Raw genomic sequence first — 19,432 nt, 5'->3', positions numbered from 1 at the left:
TATATATATATATATATATATATATATATATATATATATATATATATTATTTCTGGGCCCCAGGTATTGGTGTAACTCAAATAGGGGTCCTCATACTTTAATTTCTGGCAGCTAAACGAATTTTTAGTGGAAAATGGTGTATTTTCTGTAATCAGATGCATACTTTAACTTACAGTCAGGCATTGTACAAACCTGTTAGGGCTTGCATGGGTAACCGTAACAAAAGTAATTTAAAATGAAACGCAAAAAACAAAGTCAGGTTGAAGTGATAAACAGACCGTGTCCTGCTGGAATCTGTAAGGTGTCCTGTCATCTTCTTTAAAGGCAGACGAGAGCTGCTTGGAGCAGTAAAGAGCTGCTTGGAGCAGTAAAGAGCTGACGAACTGCTTCACTGAGTCGTAGCTCTGGCTCCATGTGAGAATTCCCCGATGTTTACTACAGATGGAAAAAACCTGCAGAACAAGATCAGAGTCGGTCTTACACGGTTTCCCCCACAGTGGTAGGTTTTACAAGATCTTTAATTATGGTGAAGTGAAAGTGGCCCAGTTCATGTTACCGAGTCATGTCATGTCTACTACATGTCCTGTATCTGAGCTTTAGCTGATGCTAAAAACATGGGTTAAAACAGATTTATGTTTGGTGTTCAGACAAGTGCCCTTTATGTAAAATATGCCCAGACTTTTGTTGAGGAATAAAAACAGCTCAAACTAGATTTTTGATTTTTCTTTCATAACAAAAGCTAAAACAAAAAACTGAGCAGATTCTGTGTCTAAACTTTAGCTTGTGAAAAACAGTGTACAAAATATTCATGAAGAATTATCAAGTTAAATATATTCACAGATTATAAAAGCTGCAATCATGACCTGACTGAACGTTGTTGTTTTTTATCCTGGATTATTGAGCATGAACTTTGTTGTTTTGAACCACATATGGCTGCCTCAAAGGAGTCGACGGGGGAGAGGGTGGGCTCCAGAAACCACCTTATCACCAGCAAATTAGTTGGTCCACTATGTGGGTGTGCTACTTGTGGGATTGAGTTTGTTTGCGGCTCCTCGGACTGATGAAGTCTTGGATAAAGGTCGAAATGTCTCAAAAAAAAATAATTCATCCAGATGACCTGACTGAACTTTGTTGGATTTTTTTTACCTCGATGATTGAGCATGAACTTTGATACAATCATGGTGCCTTTAATTTATTTGAATTCTCGTGAAAAGTGGAAAATCCCTGAACTATTGCGCAATGAAAAAAACTTTTCAACTCGTGCAAACTCATGAAGCAAGAGACAACTAGCAAATGTGCTTAAAATGGCTCCATTCAGTGCAAAATAAAACACCATTCAAAGCTGCCAAAAAAGTTAAAACAAAGAATAAAGTGTCACATGATCATTAGTGAGCATGTGGTTCATTTTATTGTGTTGTAAAAAAATAATAACTAGCAAAACAACGCAAATCAACACTGTGGCGGTGACACAGATTACACACAATCATCCTGAACAGCAGCCATGCTGACAGCTGAATATACTGCAGTGCTTTCAAGTGTTAGTCAGAACCAAGGTGTAAAAAAATTAATTAAATCATAAATAAATAGGCTACAAATTAAAAAATTAAATAAAAAAAAATCACAATATTTACATTCAGACTGTCCGAAGAAAGTTCTTTGGCCCAAAATAAAAGTGCTTGAAGAGAAAAACTAATCTCTACATGTGTTTAAAATTTACAGGCGACTTTAAATGCAAAGAGACAGTGAGTTTTAATAAAGTACACCAGCTTCAACTCATTCAGTGTAGACAGTTCATCTCATCCATCGAGTGGACGCTCAGAGCTGATTGACCTTTATCCAGACCCAGAAGCGTCAGCGGCACCGTACGAGCCTCAAACCCAGGCCTCACCATCCTCATGAAACATTTACAATCAATGATAAATCCTTAAATTGAGCATCAGACTGTTATCATCAGCAGCATGAAAAGCTTCACATCACACTGGAAACGCTGCTTCACTGCACCAGTATCAACGGAGAAGAGAAACTGAGTCAAAGACTTATACAAGAAAAGTCATTTATGTTGCTGAATATCCTCTGCAGCACGAGGCGACCGCTCTTTGGTTGAAGGGCACTCCCTCACGCTGCAACGACACAAACACCGCTGCTGATGAGACGTTCGTCGATGTTCATCCAGCAACAAATCTGTCCTCAAGCTCAGACACGAGCCTAAAGTTTCAGTTCTGTTATAGGAAAGCGTCTCCAGCCTGCTCACTGCTCTTTCATGATGCAGACGTACAGCGTGGTGAGGAAATACTTGAGGGACTCCAGGATGGAGAACAACCAGAAGCGCTGCGGGGAGAGATCCAACCTCACTACACACTTTGTGATCTCCATCTGACAGGAAGGAAACACAGAAATAAATGTTTTTAATTGCACGGGGACAAAAAAAAAACACATCAAAGTTCTGTTTAAATATCTCACAGGTCTTTGTTTGTTGCCCACATCATTCTATAACAGTTACTGTGGCATGGCCTAAAATGAGCAACAGTTTCCTAATCCTGCTCCTCATCAGTCTGAGCAGACTGGGATTTTCAGAATAAAAGTCTTTTAGAGAAACGTGAGCAAAAGCTGAGCGTTTCAGAGCTCAAATTCTTTTCTTCTTCTTTCGGCTGCTCCCTGCGTTGGTGGTTGCCAGTAGTGAACCAAGTCGCTCGATGACGTAGCAATTATTTTTACACCTGATGTCCTTCCTGACACGACAACAGACCACCAGCTACCACAGCCCTCTGTGTGGAGCAGAGCTGCCATCTAGGGCAGGTGTTTTTCAAAGTGGGGGCCGCCAGGGGGCGCTAAAGGGCTTCAGAAAACTAGAGAAAAGCAGATAAAAAAAGGGTAAAAAATAAAAAATAGTAATAATAATAAAAATTGCAAACTAGGGCCATCTTTATCTGTCATTTCCAGATAAACACGCTTGAGAGAGAGGTTAGATTTATTTTGTTCTTCTGGTCAACAGTTTGTTGAAAAGTTGGGGGGAGGATTCAGTGGGAATATGTTTAAAAAAGTTTCTTCTTCTTTCGGCTGCTCCCTGCGTTAGGGGTCGCCACAGCGAACTAAGTCACACGAAGACTTGGCAGTTATTTTTACGCTGGATGCCCTTCCTGACACAACCAGACCACTGAGCTACCACAGCCCTCTGTGTGTGGAGCAGAGAGCTGATATCTAGGACATCTGGAGGAGCAGATGGTGGGGGTTAAGGGCCTTGCTCAAGGGCCCAGAGTGGGGCAAATGAGGGTGGAGGCAGGTGTGGGTGCTTCACCTATCCCACCCACATTTTTTGATGTTGTCGGTACTGGTACTTGAACCAGCGATCTTCCAATCACAGGCCCACCTTCTCTAACCTCTGTGCTACCACTCCCACCTAGTTGCTGTAACTCTCAGGATGAGAAAACGTATCGTTTTCCAAAGAAGAGAATCAAGTTTATGAGCTGAATGTCCTTTTTCTTTCGGCTGCTCCCCTCTGCAGGGGTTGAGAGAACTCGCATGAAGAATTTGGAACTTGTTATAAATTGGATGCCCTTCTGACGCAACCTGGGCTCGAACTCACAGTCTCAAAATTACGAGACCACAGCGCTGACCACCGAGCTACTGCAACTCCCATAAATGATTACTGAATCTAAACTGGTCAAATGAAAGCTCTACATCATATGAATTTATGTGACTTTGACCAATTTGTAGGCATTCAAAACCTTCAGAGCATTGCAAGTTAATGTGTTAAATATCTATTTTATCATTTCTACATAACTAAATTAAACAGCTCGGTTTTTTTTTACCTTAATTAACTTAAGTGAAGTGACAATATGTAGCATTACAGACAAATATCTTTCAATAAAAATCGATCAAACAAATTAAAATAACAATAAAAGGGTCAGCTTTTTTGTTAATCCTCCACTTCCCCTCGAAAAAATCAAAAACAGTTTGCATCATTTGTTTTAAATCAGTCCAGTTGCAGTGTTGACAAAAAGGTGATTTGGTTTGATTCGGTAGATTTCACCAAATTTAAAAACACAAAGCCGGTCAGGATACAGAAAGCAAAAACACTGCACGTACAGAAACTCCCAATGCTCGGATCCTATCTGGTTCTGACCGGCTAAAACAAAGTCGTCTCGTTTTGTAGGAATCTCCTCCACCCTGTGTCCCAGCTCTAGTGTTATCCAAATCATAGCTGTGAGCCAAGACACAGAGGAGCCACCGGAGGTAAACATCTCAAGGATTCTTACGAAGAACAAATCACTGTTCAAAAGTCTTGAACATAATAAAAGACGACCTCTTCGCTGTGTCCTTACAGATAGTCACATCAAGAATGATTATAATATAGAAAAAGGATAATGAACACATTGTAGTATCATCCTGGCAGTTCACAACCACCTCAAAAGGATTAAAAGTTTAGTAATGTGGTAAAATAATAATAATGCATGTATCAGGAAGCAGATCAATAAAAAAAAAAATCATATATTCTCTTCACAGTAGCTTAGTCTCGCCTCCTGCAGTAGTGAATAGCAGAGCCCAATTATAGTTTGTGATCACATTTGGGCCCTATGCATCCATCCATCCATTTTCTTCCGCTTATCCGGGGTCGGGTCGCGGGGGTAGCAGCCTAAGTAGGGAGGCCCAGACTTCCCTCTCCCCAGCCACTTGGGCCAGCTCTTCCGGGGGAATCCCAAGGCGTTCCCAGGCCAGCCGAGAAACATAGTCCCTCCAGCGTGTCCTGGGTCTTCCTCTGGGCCTCCTTCCGGTGGGACGTGTCCGGAACACCTCACCAGGGAGGCGTCCAGAAGGCATCCTAAACAGATGCCCAAGCCACCTCAACTGGCTCGTCTCGACGTGGAGAAGCAGCGGCTCTACTCTGAGTCCCTCCCGGATGATCGAGCTTCTCACCCTGTCTCTAAGGGAGAGCCCAGACACCCTGCGGAGAAAAACTCATTTCGGCCGCTTGTATCCGAGATCTCATTCTTTCGGTCACAACCCAAAGCTCGTGACCATAGATGAGGGTGGGAACGTAGATCGATCGGTAAATTGAGAGCTTCGCCTTTTGACTCAGCTCTCTCTTCACCAGGACAGACCTGTACAGCACCCGCTTCACTGCAGATGCTGCACCTATCCGCCTATCGATCTCACGCTCCATTTTTCCCTCATTCGTGAACAAGACCCCAAGATACTTGAACTCCTCCACTTGGGGTAGGACCTCCTCCCTGACCCGGAGAGGGCACTCTACCCTTTTCCGGCTCAAGACCATGGCCTCGGATTTGGAGGAACTGATCTTCATCCCGGCCGCGTCGCATTCGGCTGCGAACCGCTCCAGCGAAAGCTGTAGATCACGATCTGATGAAGCCAATAGGACCACATCATCTGCAAAAAGCAGAGACGCAATCCTAAGGCCACCAAAACTGATCCCCTCAACACCTTGGCTGCGCCTAGAAATTCTGTCCATAAAAGTTATGAACAGAATCTGTGACAAAGGGCAATCTTGGTGGAGTCCAACTCTCACTGGGAACAAGCCCGACTTACTGCCGGCGATGCGGACCAGGCTCTGACACCGGTCATACAGGGACCTAACAGCCCGTATCAAAGGACCGGTACCCCATACTCCCAGAGTACCCCCCACAGGGCCCCCCACAGGGCCCCCCACAGGGCCCCCCACAGGGCCCCCCGAGGGACGCGGTCGAACGCCTTCTCCAAGTCCACAAAGCACATGTAGACTGGTTGGGCAAACTCCCACGCACCCTCCAGGACCCTGCTGAGAGTGTAGAGCTGGTCCAGTGTTCCACGGCCAGGACGAAAACCGCACTGTTCCTCCTGAATCCGAGGTTCGACTATCCGACGGACCCTCCTCTCCAGAACCCCCGAATAGACCTTACCAGGGAGGCTTATACTCATAAAGTTTAAATAATAAAAACTTATTTAACAATAATCTTGTCAATGTTAAAATACAACACTAGGAATGTTCAAATAAAGCTTACTTGATTGAAGCACTTGAACCATCAGATCTAGCAACAGGAAGCCAGAAAGAGCCGAGATGAGCTCAGTTTACAGACTCAGGACCAAGTATCATCAGAACTTTCAGAGATTCTGATAGTTTTATTATAAATGCTAATTAAAATAATTTGTCATGTTGCAGAAAAAACTGCAAGAATCCTAATTGCTGCTTCTTTTAAGTGTCAGAAAAAGATAATTTTCTGTTCTTGTTGCACCAGTCAGGATGCAGAAACGAGCATTTTGAGTTTATTACTATTATTATTATTATTATTATTAAATCTTAACTGGAGTTAGTGGGAGAGATCACATCGCTCCAGTTTCAACTTCTCTCCATTGACTCCCTGTCAAATTCAGAATTGAATTCAAAATCATACTTCTAACATACAAAGCCCTCAATAACCTAGATCCAGCTTGTATTCGAGATTTTCTTGTTCCATATTTTCTCAACAGAGCACTTCGCTCTCAGACTGCAGGTTTACTTGCAGTTCTTATAGTTTCCAAAAGCAGAATGGGAGGAAGACCTTCCAGTTATCAGGCTCCTCTCTTGTGGAACCAACTTCCAGTTTCTGTCCGTGAGGCTGACACATTGTCCAGTTTTAAGACTGGGCTCAAGATTTTACTTCTTGATAAATCCTATAGTTAGGGTTGGCTTGTCATGCTGCTGTAGGCTTAGACTACTGGAGGACAAATTGACCTCATTTCCTTAAATGAATTGTTAAAATTGAATAGTTTTCATTTGATATTATTTTTATCTTAACGTGATTCTTGACCTGCCATTGTGTTTCTGTTCCTCTCAAACCCAGCCAGTCGAAGCAGATGGCCGCTTGTCCTGAGCCTGGTTCTGCTAAAGGTTTCTACCTCATGAGGGAGTTTTTCCTTTCCACTGTCGCCTTCATGCTTGCTGAAGATGAGAGTTCTGTGATGGAGTTAAACTCAAAGCAGTCTGCTCCTCAGATAAATAATGTTAGCTTATTATTTATATATATGAACGTTTCTGTTCAGAGCCCTGGGACGACTTCTGTTGCGACTTGGCGCTTTATAAACAAACTGAATTGAATTATTATTATTTACAAGATGAACAGAAAGTACAGGAGTGAAGACTCACCCATCCACCCCGCCTCTTCAGCCAGGGAACAAGAAATTTGCGGACAAACTGTCCCAGACTGTCCACCAAGATGTGAACCGTGGTTGGATGGCCGTATCTGACACAGTCCACCGCCAGAGCTCCCGCTACGGCGTACATGGAGACCACCTTACCCCATGTTATCCCTGCAGCAAGAGGAAAAACAGCTTTTATTCTCCTTCTGTACATGGATATAAGCTTGTTAAGGTTCTCTGAACTCGTCTCAGACCCAAGTTTAGCTTCAGCTGATACTGACTGTGTTTTACAGTCTCAGGGCAGTTTGTGTGATAAGAAGCGGAAAATAAACCCGGAGACAACTCACTGCTCTTTTTCACGAGAATCAATAAACTGCCTTTTACTGCGTCAGCCCTCCCTGCAGGTGATAACACCCACCTCCTCTGGAGTTTTTGTCACATGTCCTGACCCGACGTGGCAGATGTGCCACATGTGGACCCTGCACTGAAATAAACACTGAACAGCAGCCAGATGTAAATTAAACTCAGAGGGATTCTGATTCATCTCACTTCAAAACAGCCCCGTCGGATAATTATTTATTTTTTCTATATCCGCTTCAGTTCTTTGTATGTTTATTTAGATGCAGAACGAGGTTTAAAGGCCTGTTTGGATCCAGCTCGCCTCGTCATGGTTGTCCCTCAGAGCTGACCCGCGGCGTCTGGCGGTGGCTATAAGAAGATAGAGCTGCGGGGGGGGAGCTTAAATGAGATAACTGTCCGTGGAAGCTGTCCGAGCACATCGTGTCTCCCTCCCCACTGAGACGCAGGCCCAGAATAGACGCGAGAATGTCAGGGATAATGAGGGAGGAGGGCGGAAAGAGAATGGACAGAAGTGGGAGGCAGGACGGGGGGAGATGGAGAGACAAGCCATGTTGAGTTTAGTGAAGGACACAGTGGAGCAGGAGCTCCAAAGACACACATTCCTGATATTTCTTTGTGTTGGATAAAAACAGAAGCCTGAACGAGCGATTTTAAAAGAGAAGGTCTGCTTTTTGTCCGTTTCGTGCTATTTTTAATCCATACCACAGAGGGATGGAGCAGCTGGAGTTCACCGGTTTGTTGTTCTTTAGGAGGAATCCCACGCTGCTTCCACAAATTACAGTGACGTGGAAACCAGAAAACATTTGTCCCGAGCATGAAATTTATATTAGGAAACTCTGTTTTTGGTATTTCCAGGCAGCAAACCAAATATTCAGCAGCCCGACTCTCTTATCTCCTTCCAAGGCTCTCACAGACAGCTGCAAATTATCTCTTTTTTTTTTTTTTTTTTTTTACTTATTTGGGCACTTTCAAATGTCAGTGGTGCTTTTAATAGAAAACGTCTGTGGTGAAGAAAACTTGGCCAAACAAAGAAACGGTGAACGCGTCAGGATCTTAAATAAAACTGAATGTTTCTAAAAACTGTTTGTTCACCCCATGAACTACAGAAGTGTTTGCCTATTTAAGTGATTTTCTGATTTCACATCTTTTCTCCCTTGTGATGAAAGTTAATTTCTGAAAGCATTTAGTGCAGTCAACGTGCAGTTTGTGATCTGTCTGATAGAAAATGTCATTTAAAGTGATGGAAATGACCTCATTAATGCAGAATTCATATTTTTACATCCTAAAGTCCTTGGTATTTTGGATGTTTCAGAACACAAATACTTCAGGAAAAGTTCAATTAAGCACAAGTTTAAAATCTCACCCGAGTTAAAAAAGTGAAAGATGAGCTTCATGGAAGTCATAAAGGCCACACTGGGATGCTAATTTCCTTTTAAAGCCCAACGTCTGTAGAATCAGTGTAGTAGAAACTGAGACTGATGTAATGAGCTGCGACTCAATTAGGTCGTTACCTAAATGAGCATCAGTTCAAAATCTGGAGGCTGTAATTTGTATTAAAACCTTCTAGATTTCTGTTTCACTCATTTTCTCCTCTCTGATGGCAAAAAGTCTGAAAAAGAAAAAAATATATATCTAACTAACTTATTATCACCTTCAGCTGAAAGGCAGTTGATAATGATTGTGAGTGTTCGTCTATTATCAAAACATTTCATGAACCACAGAACAAACTTTAATGAAACTTCCAGGTAGTAATCCTTGGGTATTCAGCTACAGCTCAATAACTTTTGAAACCAATCTGATTCAAGATGGCTGCCATAGCCAACAGAACTCAAAAAGCACAAAAAGGGCTATAACTCAATAAATTTTATACATATGGACCTAAGATTTGGTGTGGCAGTAGCTGAGACTGATCCACGATCTGTAATCGGAGTACAAATAGGTGGCACAAGATTTAGTTTAAAATTCCATCATAAATAAATGACTCAGAGTCAACTCTGTCTGTTAGCAAAATAGCACATGACTCACTGGACAGATATTAATGAAACTTTCAGGAAATGATCACTGGCTGTGTCTCTATAAGTAATTCATTTTTGGAGCTGACCCAAATAAACAGTCTGCTCAAGCCAAATGCATATAGGAAACACAAAAATTACTATAATTCAGACAATTTTACAAATATGGTCATAAAATTTGGTGTAATAGCAGAGAGTCTGCCACAGCACAAACTTCTGAGGTCTACTCATTATGCAAACTCTTTGCTTAAAACTTTTAACTGTCAAAGTTGAACCTGTTTTGAATGTTAGCAAAATATCTCATGATGTCAGAACAGACAAATAATATATTTCAGGGCTAACTCTGCAGACGTGCAGTCATACAAGGAGCCTCAACCCACAGTTGTGTTTGAGAGTTTCTAAACTCAGACGGTGAAATAATTATGTGTTTAGATGACGTCTCCTTCCACCTACACATGATTCACACCCACTCAGGCCTCTGGAAGCCCCGCCCATCCAAACAGAACGGATTTAAAAATAAAACTGCAGAGTCGCACTTGTTAAACTTCATCTGTGATCACAAGCACAAGTCACTTCCTGTGTTGGCAGACTTCCCTCGCCTGACGTGACATGTTCATCATCATCAGCATCATCGACAGCTCTGTACCTGCCGAAAAGATCTCTGTTGCCACGCCGAGGAAGGCATCTGAAACCATGCTCTCCATGGCGACGGAGATGTTGAGCTGCCGCGCCACGTTCCTGTACAGACCGGGCTGTATACACTCCAACTCGTCGCCTAGGAAACAGGAGGCGGCAGAGACGAGAGGAGACAAACAGTCACTGAGGATGAGGAGCCTGAATGTATGAGACAAGACCAACATGAACGTGCAGCAGCAGTTTAAAACATGAAACAAATGCATGTACATATGTTTTTAAAATGACCCGCGCAGGAAAATATGTTTGAAATCAAACATTTGTTTAAAGATTATTGTAAAAACCTTTGTTATTCGTTTTATGTTTTGGTCACAAATATGGACTAGAAAGTGAATTTTTGGACATTTTGTCATAATTCACATGAAAATTTAAAAAGGCATCCCTATGTTTATTTTATTTTATTTTTAAATAAGTCGACGCCGGCACATAAAAGACAAGGGACAGGTGTCCTCTCCTTGCATAAATGATGGAAAAACTTCATCAATCAATCAATCAACCTTTATTTATACAGGTAAATCCCATCTTTCATATCCAGATTAGAAAGATAACTTCTTACCAAGACAAACAAGCACCAGAGACGCTTCAGCGAGCGCTGCATTGGAGGATGGAGAGAAGTCCACTTCAGTTTTGGACCAGCCCAGCCCGTTCTGGTGGAGCCGAGACAGGATGTAGTCTCTGCACAGAGCTTTGGACTGAGACACCAGCTCTCTCTCCGTCAGCGATCGGTCAAACACATCCAGGACCTCGGAGGCGAACGCAGAGGATCTCCGGAGCACATCCATGCCCTCCTGCAGGAGATATCAGGGTCAGCGAGAGTCTTGACCTCTCTGGGTGTTCAAACCTCCTCCTCCTCTATTACTTCTCCCACTTTAGTAAGGAAGGGGGGTGAAGGATGCTGTGGAGACATAAACAGGACAACAAACTAATTAGTTTGATAAGAAAATCAAAATCATGACCAATCCTGCTTCATCATTTCTCTCCTCTTCTTCTTTTGCATTTAGAAGAACTGTAGATGGGCACCGGGTCTATGATGGAGCAGAACTTACATAAGAAGAATGTGATGGAGGCGTTATTGCTGTGAGTCACACACAAGACTCCTTCTTGGATTGTGCAACAACAAGCATTAAAAGCACATTATACTGTTTGATGGTGGGGCAGGGACAGAGCTGCAGCAACATCAGGACAAATACTGAGACAATGAGGAAAAGTCAAGCTCACCATCAGCTTCTCATCCGGATGTGACTGAAATTAAGGACCTAGTTCATGAGGAAAACATTTCACAGCAGCTCCTCTTCTCTCCAGCTTCAACTCTTTCAGGGGTTTAAAACCTCACCAGGAGAAGTTCGGGTCCAGCTCTGGCCTCCAGCACGCGCTGTGTGCTCAGTTCGGTCCATTTGTTTCCAAGAAAGACAAAAAGAAAAACTCGACAGTTCGTAACAGGACGCCTACCTGTTGTTCACCTTCCCTCATTGGCTCCTACTGGGTGCGATTGTTTTTTAATCTGGAGCGGCCCGGAATAACCGCCATGGCTAAACCGTCTTTACCGCCCCCCTTTGAAAACAGAGAGACATAAAATGAGCACACCCTCACCCTTCATTCACAAATCTGGGCGGATTAAATCAACCCTCGTGCGCAGGAAGGATTAAAGGAAACAGGAGTTTAAAATATTTATTGTGTTGTTATCGGCTTCGACGTTTAATAATAGACCCTCAGCTTTAAATGTACACGAACTAGACTAGTTCTTACTTATTTATTTAATCAGGTTGAGTCAGGTCCTCTGGACGGATTCTTCAATGTTAAAACGTTTATTCATCTTTTATTCAAGACTTCTTCAGTCCGAGGAGCTGCAACAGTTTTATGATCAGCACCATCTCATAGTGGATCAACCTGCTGGTGACAGCCAGAACTAGCTGTTCACATGCTAATGGAGGACCATCTGTGTGATGGTCCAAACTGAAACTCAAACTGGTTGATCCACTATGAGAAGGTGATGCTTATAAAACTGAGCTTGTTGCAGCTCCTCAGACTGAAGAAGTCTTCTGGATAACAGACGAAACGTTTCAGCAAAGAGGAACCCATCCAGAAGACATGTTGGATTATTGAGCATGCATCAGGACCTTTTTGTTCATTAGTATTATTTTTGTAAACTGTGAACTTTGTTCTTAAGTTAGTTTTTGACAGTAAATAGGTTAAAACTCCAGCATAAGTGATTGCTTTCTTTCATATGGACGCTAGGTGCCGCTGTTTCTTCTTGTGATCCTGCAGGACATTTTATGGAAGGTGAGGGAGCTCAAAAAGCAGATTAAATAGATTCATGTACTGTACTTTTATTTTAAACTTTAAAATCACTTACTATTTTCATGGAATTCCTTTACAATTTATTTATGTTATAGCTTCTGATATTGTTTTTATAAAATAATAATGACACTTTGGTGGCTGCTGGAGACACAAATGTGTTTTATTCTAATCATTATTCTAATAATTCTAATCATTATTCAAAGACCCAGTCTTTGTTGCAGCAACAGACATAAATACAATACAAATGGAAAGAATGATAATGAAGAGAGTAGAACTAATTTACTGACAACTGTACAGAAAAGATAGAAATTGCGCAAAACATGAATCAACTGGGCTAACAATAACCTAAAACTGCACAAATTTGATTCAGAGCTGTGCAAAAAAAAAAAAAGACTTAAGTTTCCATTTGATTGTGTGCTCTGTATATTAAGAGAACCACATTGCATTGTTTTCAAAGCCGACGTGGACAACTGTGTGAATGAAAAATAAAGGTTTTGTTTCTAAGAAGCCAGACCTTCTAACCTTTTAAGTGTTTTTGGGCAATATTTCTTTAGGCTTTCTGAGGGTCTTTAAAGGTTTTCTTCTAAATATGCTTTCCATCTTCAGTCCCCTCTGGGACTCTGATGAGTTTACTTAACAGCTTAACCAGCTTTAATTACTTTCGTAAGAGATGAAGCAGCTATGTGGCAACACACGAAAGAAGACGCATGGAGAAAGTTTTAAATTGTGTCTTTAGGCATCTTTTTAACAACTTATTTCAAAGACACACAACTTCTTGTCGTTCCTCTAAATGAATCCACAAAACACTAACATAAACAAAATGGCACTCTTTGACTGACATTGCACAGTAGTTTTGAAACCAGGTGATTTCCGAAGAGATGTTTGTTGAAAAGTCTCAACATGCATCCATGGATGGAAGGCTGCATGGATGGATGCATGGAAAGATGGATGGAAGCATAGATGAGTTTTTGCACAGGACTGTCTAAACACTGTGCTTTTGTGTGTCCTATTGAACCAAACAGAATTGAAAAAGACTGAGACAATGCTGTTTTTTTAAAGGTTAAACTCAGTTTTAGTATTAGTTTGATTTTTTTTTTTTTAAATCAATGAAAAACACGTTTTTTTCCTGAGCTGATTCTTTGCACAACATTGATTTTTAAAACAAAACTATCTTGAACATGTCACTTCTGTTAGCATTAAACTGGAATAAAATGGCTTTGTGAATAAAATCACTGCTGCAAAACTGACCTCACACAGAAATTATCTAATATAATTTGCTAACATTATACAAATATACCCATATTGAAGAAAAGAGTGTTTAACTCACCATAGCTGCAGTTATTCAGTAGCATTCTTTGGTTATTTTCCATCGGGGGAAGCTACCTCTTCAGGAGATAACATGTCACCAGGGCAGTTTCAGAATGATTCTCTTCAAAGAAAAGCATTGGATGATTTAAAAAAAAAAAAAAAAAGCCTCGCCCATTCGGGCTGCCATGAGTTATTGTTTACATTCATATGAGTTAAAGAGAAAAACAACTTTTCAGATACAGTGTGTATGGAAAATTCCCAGAATTTCTCAAGTCTTTCAAAAAGTCTTCCATGGTTTGTTATGTATGTTTCGGTGTGTCTGAAAAAGAGCACTTTTCTCTCTTCTGTATTTTTTTTTTCCATGATGCAGAAGCCAAAACAAATTTCTGTAATGTTTTGTTTTCTTGTTTAAAGTAAAAAACGGCACTTTACACCTGTATTCAGAAATTATTACGATTTACAGCACTTTGAGGTAAAAAAATAAATAAATAAATTTGTTGTCTGAGCTTCAGGCCCAGAACGATCCAGCAACCTCCTAACATCATTCCTCAGAAGTTCTGGTTGGTCCGGGTCAACTTAAGGACTTTCGTGTTTTCTAACTTGTGTTCCCTTGGTGGTATTGTTTGCAACATGTGATTTACTTTGTTGCAATTTTGGTCATGTTTTTACACTTCATGGCTCTCATTCTGTTTTTCCGCACGTGTCATAATCAAATTCCAATTCACCTAAAAATGTTCTTTCTATTTTTGCTTAAACTCTTATGGTAGGAGATTAGATAACACACTGAAGGTACACGCAAAGCCCCTTTGGTTTGGTTTTAAATTTCTCAGCTGATATGGGTGTGACTACAAACTATGAACAATTTGTACTGATGTATTTGTCGTGGTCTACTGTTTATATCAAAATGAACAATAATGATGGTGTGCACTGATAAAGATAGCCTGTAAATGTGCCCAGATTTCGCAGTTAGGGCTCAAATTCAACTGTTGGCTCTGTCAGGTTGACAGTAAAACACTTTAAAAAGATAAAAGGTCAAATAAAATACACAAACAAAAAAAGTACAATAAAAAGAGCACACAAGTGACATAAAAATACATATATGATGTAATAGTTTAAGCAGACATACAAAGATGAATCTTGACGGTGCCATTGAAGAGTTTCATCAAATTGATGGCAAACAGTTTTAATATTTACAAATTTTAAAGGTCAACACAGCTTGTCCATTCTACATTATATATACCAGTATATATATATATTACTGTATATATGTAAGGCTTTTAATTGTTACCTCCATTAATGATCCTCGAAACAATGGCACTCCCAGTTCTCTTTTTGACAAAATGCTTTAAAAAAATGAGGGGATAATCTATTTTTCTTAAACATGAGTAATTAAGACCATCCATCTACCCATCCATCCATTCTCCTCTTCTGAAGTCGGGTCACGGGAGCAGCAGCTTGAACAGGGAGGCCCAGACATGTCTTTCCACAGCAACTTCTTCCAGCTCTTCTGGTAGGACTCCAAGGCAATCCCAGGCCAACCAAGAGACATTCTTGGGTCTTCCCTGGGGCCTCCGCACAGTTGGACTTGCCCGAAGCCCTTCACTAGGGAGGCGTCCAGGGAGCATCCTTACCAGAGTTAATGGCCATAGGTGAGGGTATGAATGTAGACCGACTGATAAACAGAGAGCTTTGCCTTACAGCTCAGCTCCCTCTTCACCACAATGGACCAGCACAGAGTCCACAATACTGCGGATGCTGCACCAATCCATCTGTCAATCTCACACTCCATTCTTCCTTCACTCATGAACAAACCCCATGATACAAAAAAAAAGTTAAATCATTTCATCTGGACCAGTTTCTTTAAGGGAGAAATGTTTCGTCTTCCATCCGGAAGACTTCAATCAGTCTGTGGCCTGCCAACCAGATCTGTCCCATAAGTAGCCTTCATTGCTGTGTTTCAAGCCAACCTCCTGTCTCCTGGCTTTTAACATATGCAAAATGACCCATCTGTCCAAAACACTCTATCATCTTGATTAACAATCAAATTTGATTGTTAATTGTATTGGGTGGTCCAGCCACGGTCCAACAGGCCCCCAATCCCTTACTTGTGGAGCACCCCCACAGTGTACCACAAGGAAAACCATTGAACAACGTATCCAAGTCCACAAAACCTATTCAGATTGGATGGGTAAACTCCCTTGACCCCTTGAGGACCCTAGTGAGGGTAAAGAGCTGGTCCAGCATTCCACAGCAAGGACAGAACCTGCATTCTTCCTCCTGGATCTGAGGTTCGACCAACTATAAGACTCGTTTTTCCAGTACCCCTGAATAGACCTTACCAGGGAGGCTACGTAGAGTGATGTCCTTATAAATGGAGCACACCACCTGGTCCCCATTTGTGAAGAGAAGAACCACCAACCATCGGCCAATCTAGTGGCACTGCCCCCAATGTCCCCATGATGTTGCAAAGGTGTGTCAACCAAGACAGCCCCACAACATCCAGAGCCTTAAGGAAATCAGGGCAGATCTCATCTATCCCCAGAGCCGTGTCACAGCAGAGATTTTTTTTAACTATCTCAGCAACTGCAGCCACAGTTATGGACAAACCAGCCCCAATGTCCCCTGGCTTCGCTTCCTCCATGGAAGACATGTCAGTGGATTGAGAAGGTGCGAGACATATTCCTTCCACTTCCTGATTACATCACTGGTTGAGGTCAACAGCACCCCACTTTCACCGAAATCAGTGTTCGTAAAGCACTGCTTTCCCCTCCTCAGCCGCCTGATGGTTTGCCAGAATCTCATTGGAGCTGACTAAGAGTCTCTATCTAAGGCCTCACCAAACTCCTCCCACATCCGAGCTTTTGCCTCAGCAACAGCCAAGGCTGTGGACCGCTTGGCCCTCCAGTGCTCCTCAGCTGCCTCCAGAGTCCCACCAACCAACAAGACCCAACAGGACTCCTTCTTCAGTGTAATAGCCTCCCTAACCTGAAGTGTCCACCACTGAGTTTGAGGTTGGTAATCGCGAGAAGCACCGGCAACCTTTTGGCCACAGCTCAAGGCAGCCACCTCAGCAACTGAGGAGCGGAACATGGCCCACTCGAACTCAATGTCCCCCACCTCAGCTGGGATGCATTTAAAGCTCTCCCAGAGGTGTGAGTTGAAAATCTTTCTGAGAGGTTCTTCTGCCAGGCATTCCCAGCAAACCCTCACTAGATGTTTGGGCTTACCAAGTCTGTCCAGCATCTTCCCCCGCCATCTGAGCCAACTCACTACCAAGTGGTGAGCAGTCGACAGCTCAGCTCCTCTCTTCATGCGAGTGCCCAAAACAAATGGCCACAAATCAGATGACAGGACTACAAAGTCACTCAAAGTCAGTTATCATTCTATGACCTAGGGTGTCCTGGTGCCAAGTGCACTTATGGACACACTTATGGTTGAACATGGTGTTCTTGATGGACAAACTATGACTAGCACAGAAGTCCAACAACAGAACACTGTTCGGGTCCAGATCAGAAGGAGTGTTCCTCCCAATCACGCCCCTTCAGGTCATACTGTCATTATCCTAATTGGCCTTGAAGTCATCCAGCAGAATAAAGGAGTCTTCAGCTGGAGCACATTCCAACACCCTCGCCAAGGACTCCAAGAAGGCAAAAGACTCCGAACTGTCATTTGGCACGTAGCTATCAGAGCCTGTACCCCCACCCGATAGCCCATGGAAGCTACCTTCTCATCTACCAGGTAAAACTCTAATACACAAGCACCGAATTGGGGGGCTAAGAGTAGTCCACATCAGCTTGGCCCCTCTCACCATGGGCAACTCTAGAGTGGAATAAGGTCCAGCTCCTTTCAAAGAGATTGGTTCTGGAGTCTTTGCTGTGCGTCAAGCTGAGCCCAAATATATATTGTCGGTGCCTCTCAACCTCACAGACAAGCTCAGACTTTTTCCCCTCCAGAGAGGTCACATTCCATGCCCCAAGAGCCAGCTTTGGTAAGCTAGGGTCAGAGCGCCAAGACTCCACCTTTGATCACTGCCCATGGCGTCATGCACTCGACTTGCATGGCCCCTCCTGCAACTGGTGGGCACTCAGGAAGGCAAACCCATGTTACTCGTTCGGGATGAGCCTGACTGGGCCCCATGAGTAGAGACCCGATCACCAGGGGTTTGCCAATGAGCCCCTCCCCAAGGCCTGGCAAAAGGGTGGGGCCCTGGTAGTTCGCGTTAATCTGAGCAAGGAACACTGAGCTCCTTGATTTTCCTGTCCATATAAGTTTTTGGAATTACTCTTTTTCTGGCCTGTCACCTAGAACCAATCTGCCTTGGGCAGTCAGGGGCAATTATAATTGCCCCTGACAGCATAGCTCCTAGGATCATTCAGGCGCACAAACTCCTCCACCACAATAAGGTAATTTAAAAATAAATGTTACAATGATGAAAAGAAAGTGACTTTTTGTCCAAACGTTCAAGGCATCATTCTTTCTCACTTTTACAAATAAATAAATAAATAGTGATACAATAATACATGTGAGAAAATTATTAACTGAATGTTGATACATTTTAGTCACATCCACTGTTAAAAGTAGTCTTGTTTAAACATTTTGAAAGTTAAATTTGATAATGTTAGCCATGTTTATATACAGTATATCAGAATCAGAATAAACTTTATTGGAATTGCACCGAGATACAACGCGAATATGTACGTACAGTCGTCCGAAAGATGGGCGGAGTGCACGAAGCTGCAACTGTAGAAAGCGCGGCCATTTTATCCTTATCAGATAATAATCTTAGATAGGAAATGGGGTAGAAACATGAGGGTATATAGTGGTATTACAAAAAAAGATCTTTCACATCTTGTCTATTAGGACACAATTTGAGACATCAAAAAACTCTACCAGCAAGCACAATTAAAACATGATTACATTTGCATTTGACATCGAGGTGTTGAGATTTGTCCATGAGCGTTTTTCAGATCAGCCACAGTTTCTGAAGATGTTGTTCCAGCGGACAGTCCTGATAAGCTTGCACAGAAAGTTCACAGAAAGATAGATGAAGCTTTTGGCCTTGGGTACTTATGTCCCAGGAGAAATTGATAGTCGGCCTGTCTCCGAGGCCGTCGGGAGTCAGATTTAGATAAGCTTGATTCTTGCTATTTCTTCAGGCGGACAGATTACTTTTTCTTCAGCCTTGAGTCCATATAGTACAGTATATTAAAAGTTCAACAATTTCCTGCAGGATCAATAAAGTTCTATCTTATCTTATCTTATTATTTTGAGTCCATAATGAACAGTTGAGGTAAAAACATTTGATCCTATCAACACAGACACATTGTTTTCTGTGCAGCGGTTATGATAAAAAAAAAAGTATTTTGATCATGCTTCATAAATTTGGAGAAAATGGGCTGGGAAGAGATGTATCTAAAGCTGGAGTGTGTGGTGGATTTTCCTACTCTATATTGTCTCAACACAGAAACAGGTGAAATAAAAGATGCCTTCAAAAATGGTCTTTGAATTTGTTTATTATAATAAACAAACCCTGTGACCCAAAAAGGAAAAAGTGGGTAAAGATAATGGATGGATGGATGGATGGATGGATGGATGGATAATAAACAGACACAGACATCATATAGGATGCTTCACACAGTCTGTGGAGGAAG

At 42.1% G+C, this 19,432-nt stretch overlaps 1 protein-coding gene across 1 annotated transcript; it reads right to left on the bottom strand.

Annotated features, from left to right (window-relative positions):
* Nucleotides 1-2,247: 2,247 nt before the first annotated feature.
* On the bottom strand, nucleotides 2,248-10,957 carry LOC119415103 (bcl-2-related ovarian killer protein homolog B-like). Its single transcript, XM_037682248.1, has 4 exons — nucleotides 10,732-10,957; nucleotides 10,129-10,257; nucleotides 7,118-7,281; nucleotides 2,248-2,373 (listed from the first exon to the last, which is right to left on the bottom strand). Exons 1-4 carry the CDS (start codon nucleotides 10,955-10,957, stop codon nucleotides 2,248-2,250), a joined length of 645 nt encoding a protein of 214 aa, XP_037538176.1.
* Nucleotides 10,958-19,432: the final 8,475 nt, after the last annotated feature.

The sequence above is a fragment of the Nematolebias whitei genome, chromosome 9 (assembly GCF_014905685.2).
Source record: "Nematolebias whitei isolate Nwh7 chromosome 9, NemWhi1, whole genome shotgun sequence".
In the NCBI taxonomy this organism is placed as follows: Eukaryota; Metazoa; Chordata; class Actinopteri; order Cyprinodontiformes; family Rivulidae; genus Nematolebias; species Nematolebias whitei.
The sequence above is the reverse complement of the archived record's forward strand: the minus strand, read 5'-3'. Positions and strand labels throughout refer to the sequence as shown.

Coding starts and splice junctions, on each gene's coding strand:
- LOC119415103 (XM_037682248.1), bottom strand. CDS start 10,957: ATGGATGTGCTCCGGAGATCCTCTGCGTTCGCCTCCGAGGTCCTGGAT. Junction 7,282..10,128: donor AACAGAGATCTTTTCGGCAG/GTACAGAGCTGT, acceptor CTCTTGCTGCAG/GGATAACATGGGGTAAGGTG. Junction 2,374..7,117: donor TGAAGAGGCGGGGTGGATGG/GTGAGTCTTCAC, acceptor CCTTCCTGTCAG/ATGGAGATCACAAAGTGTGT.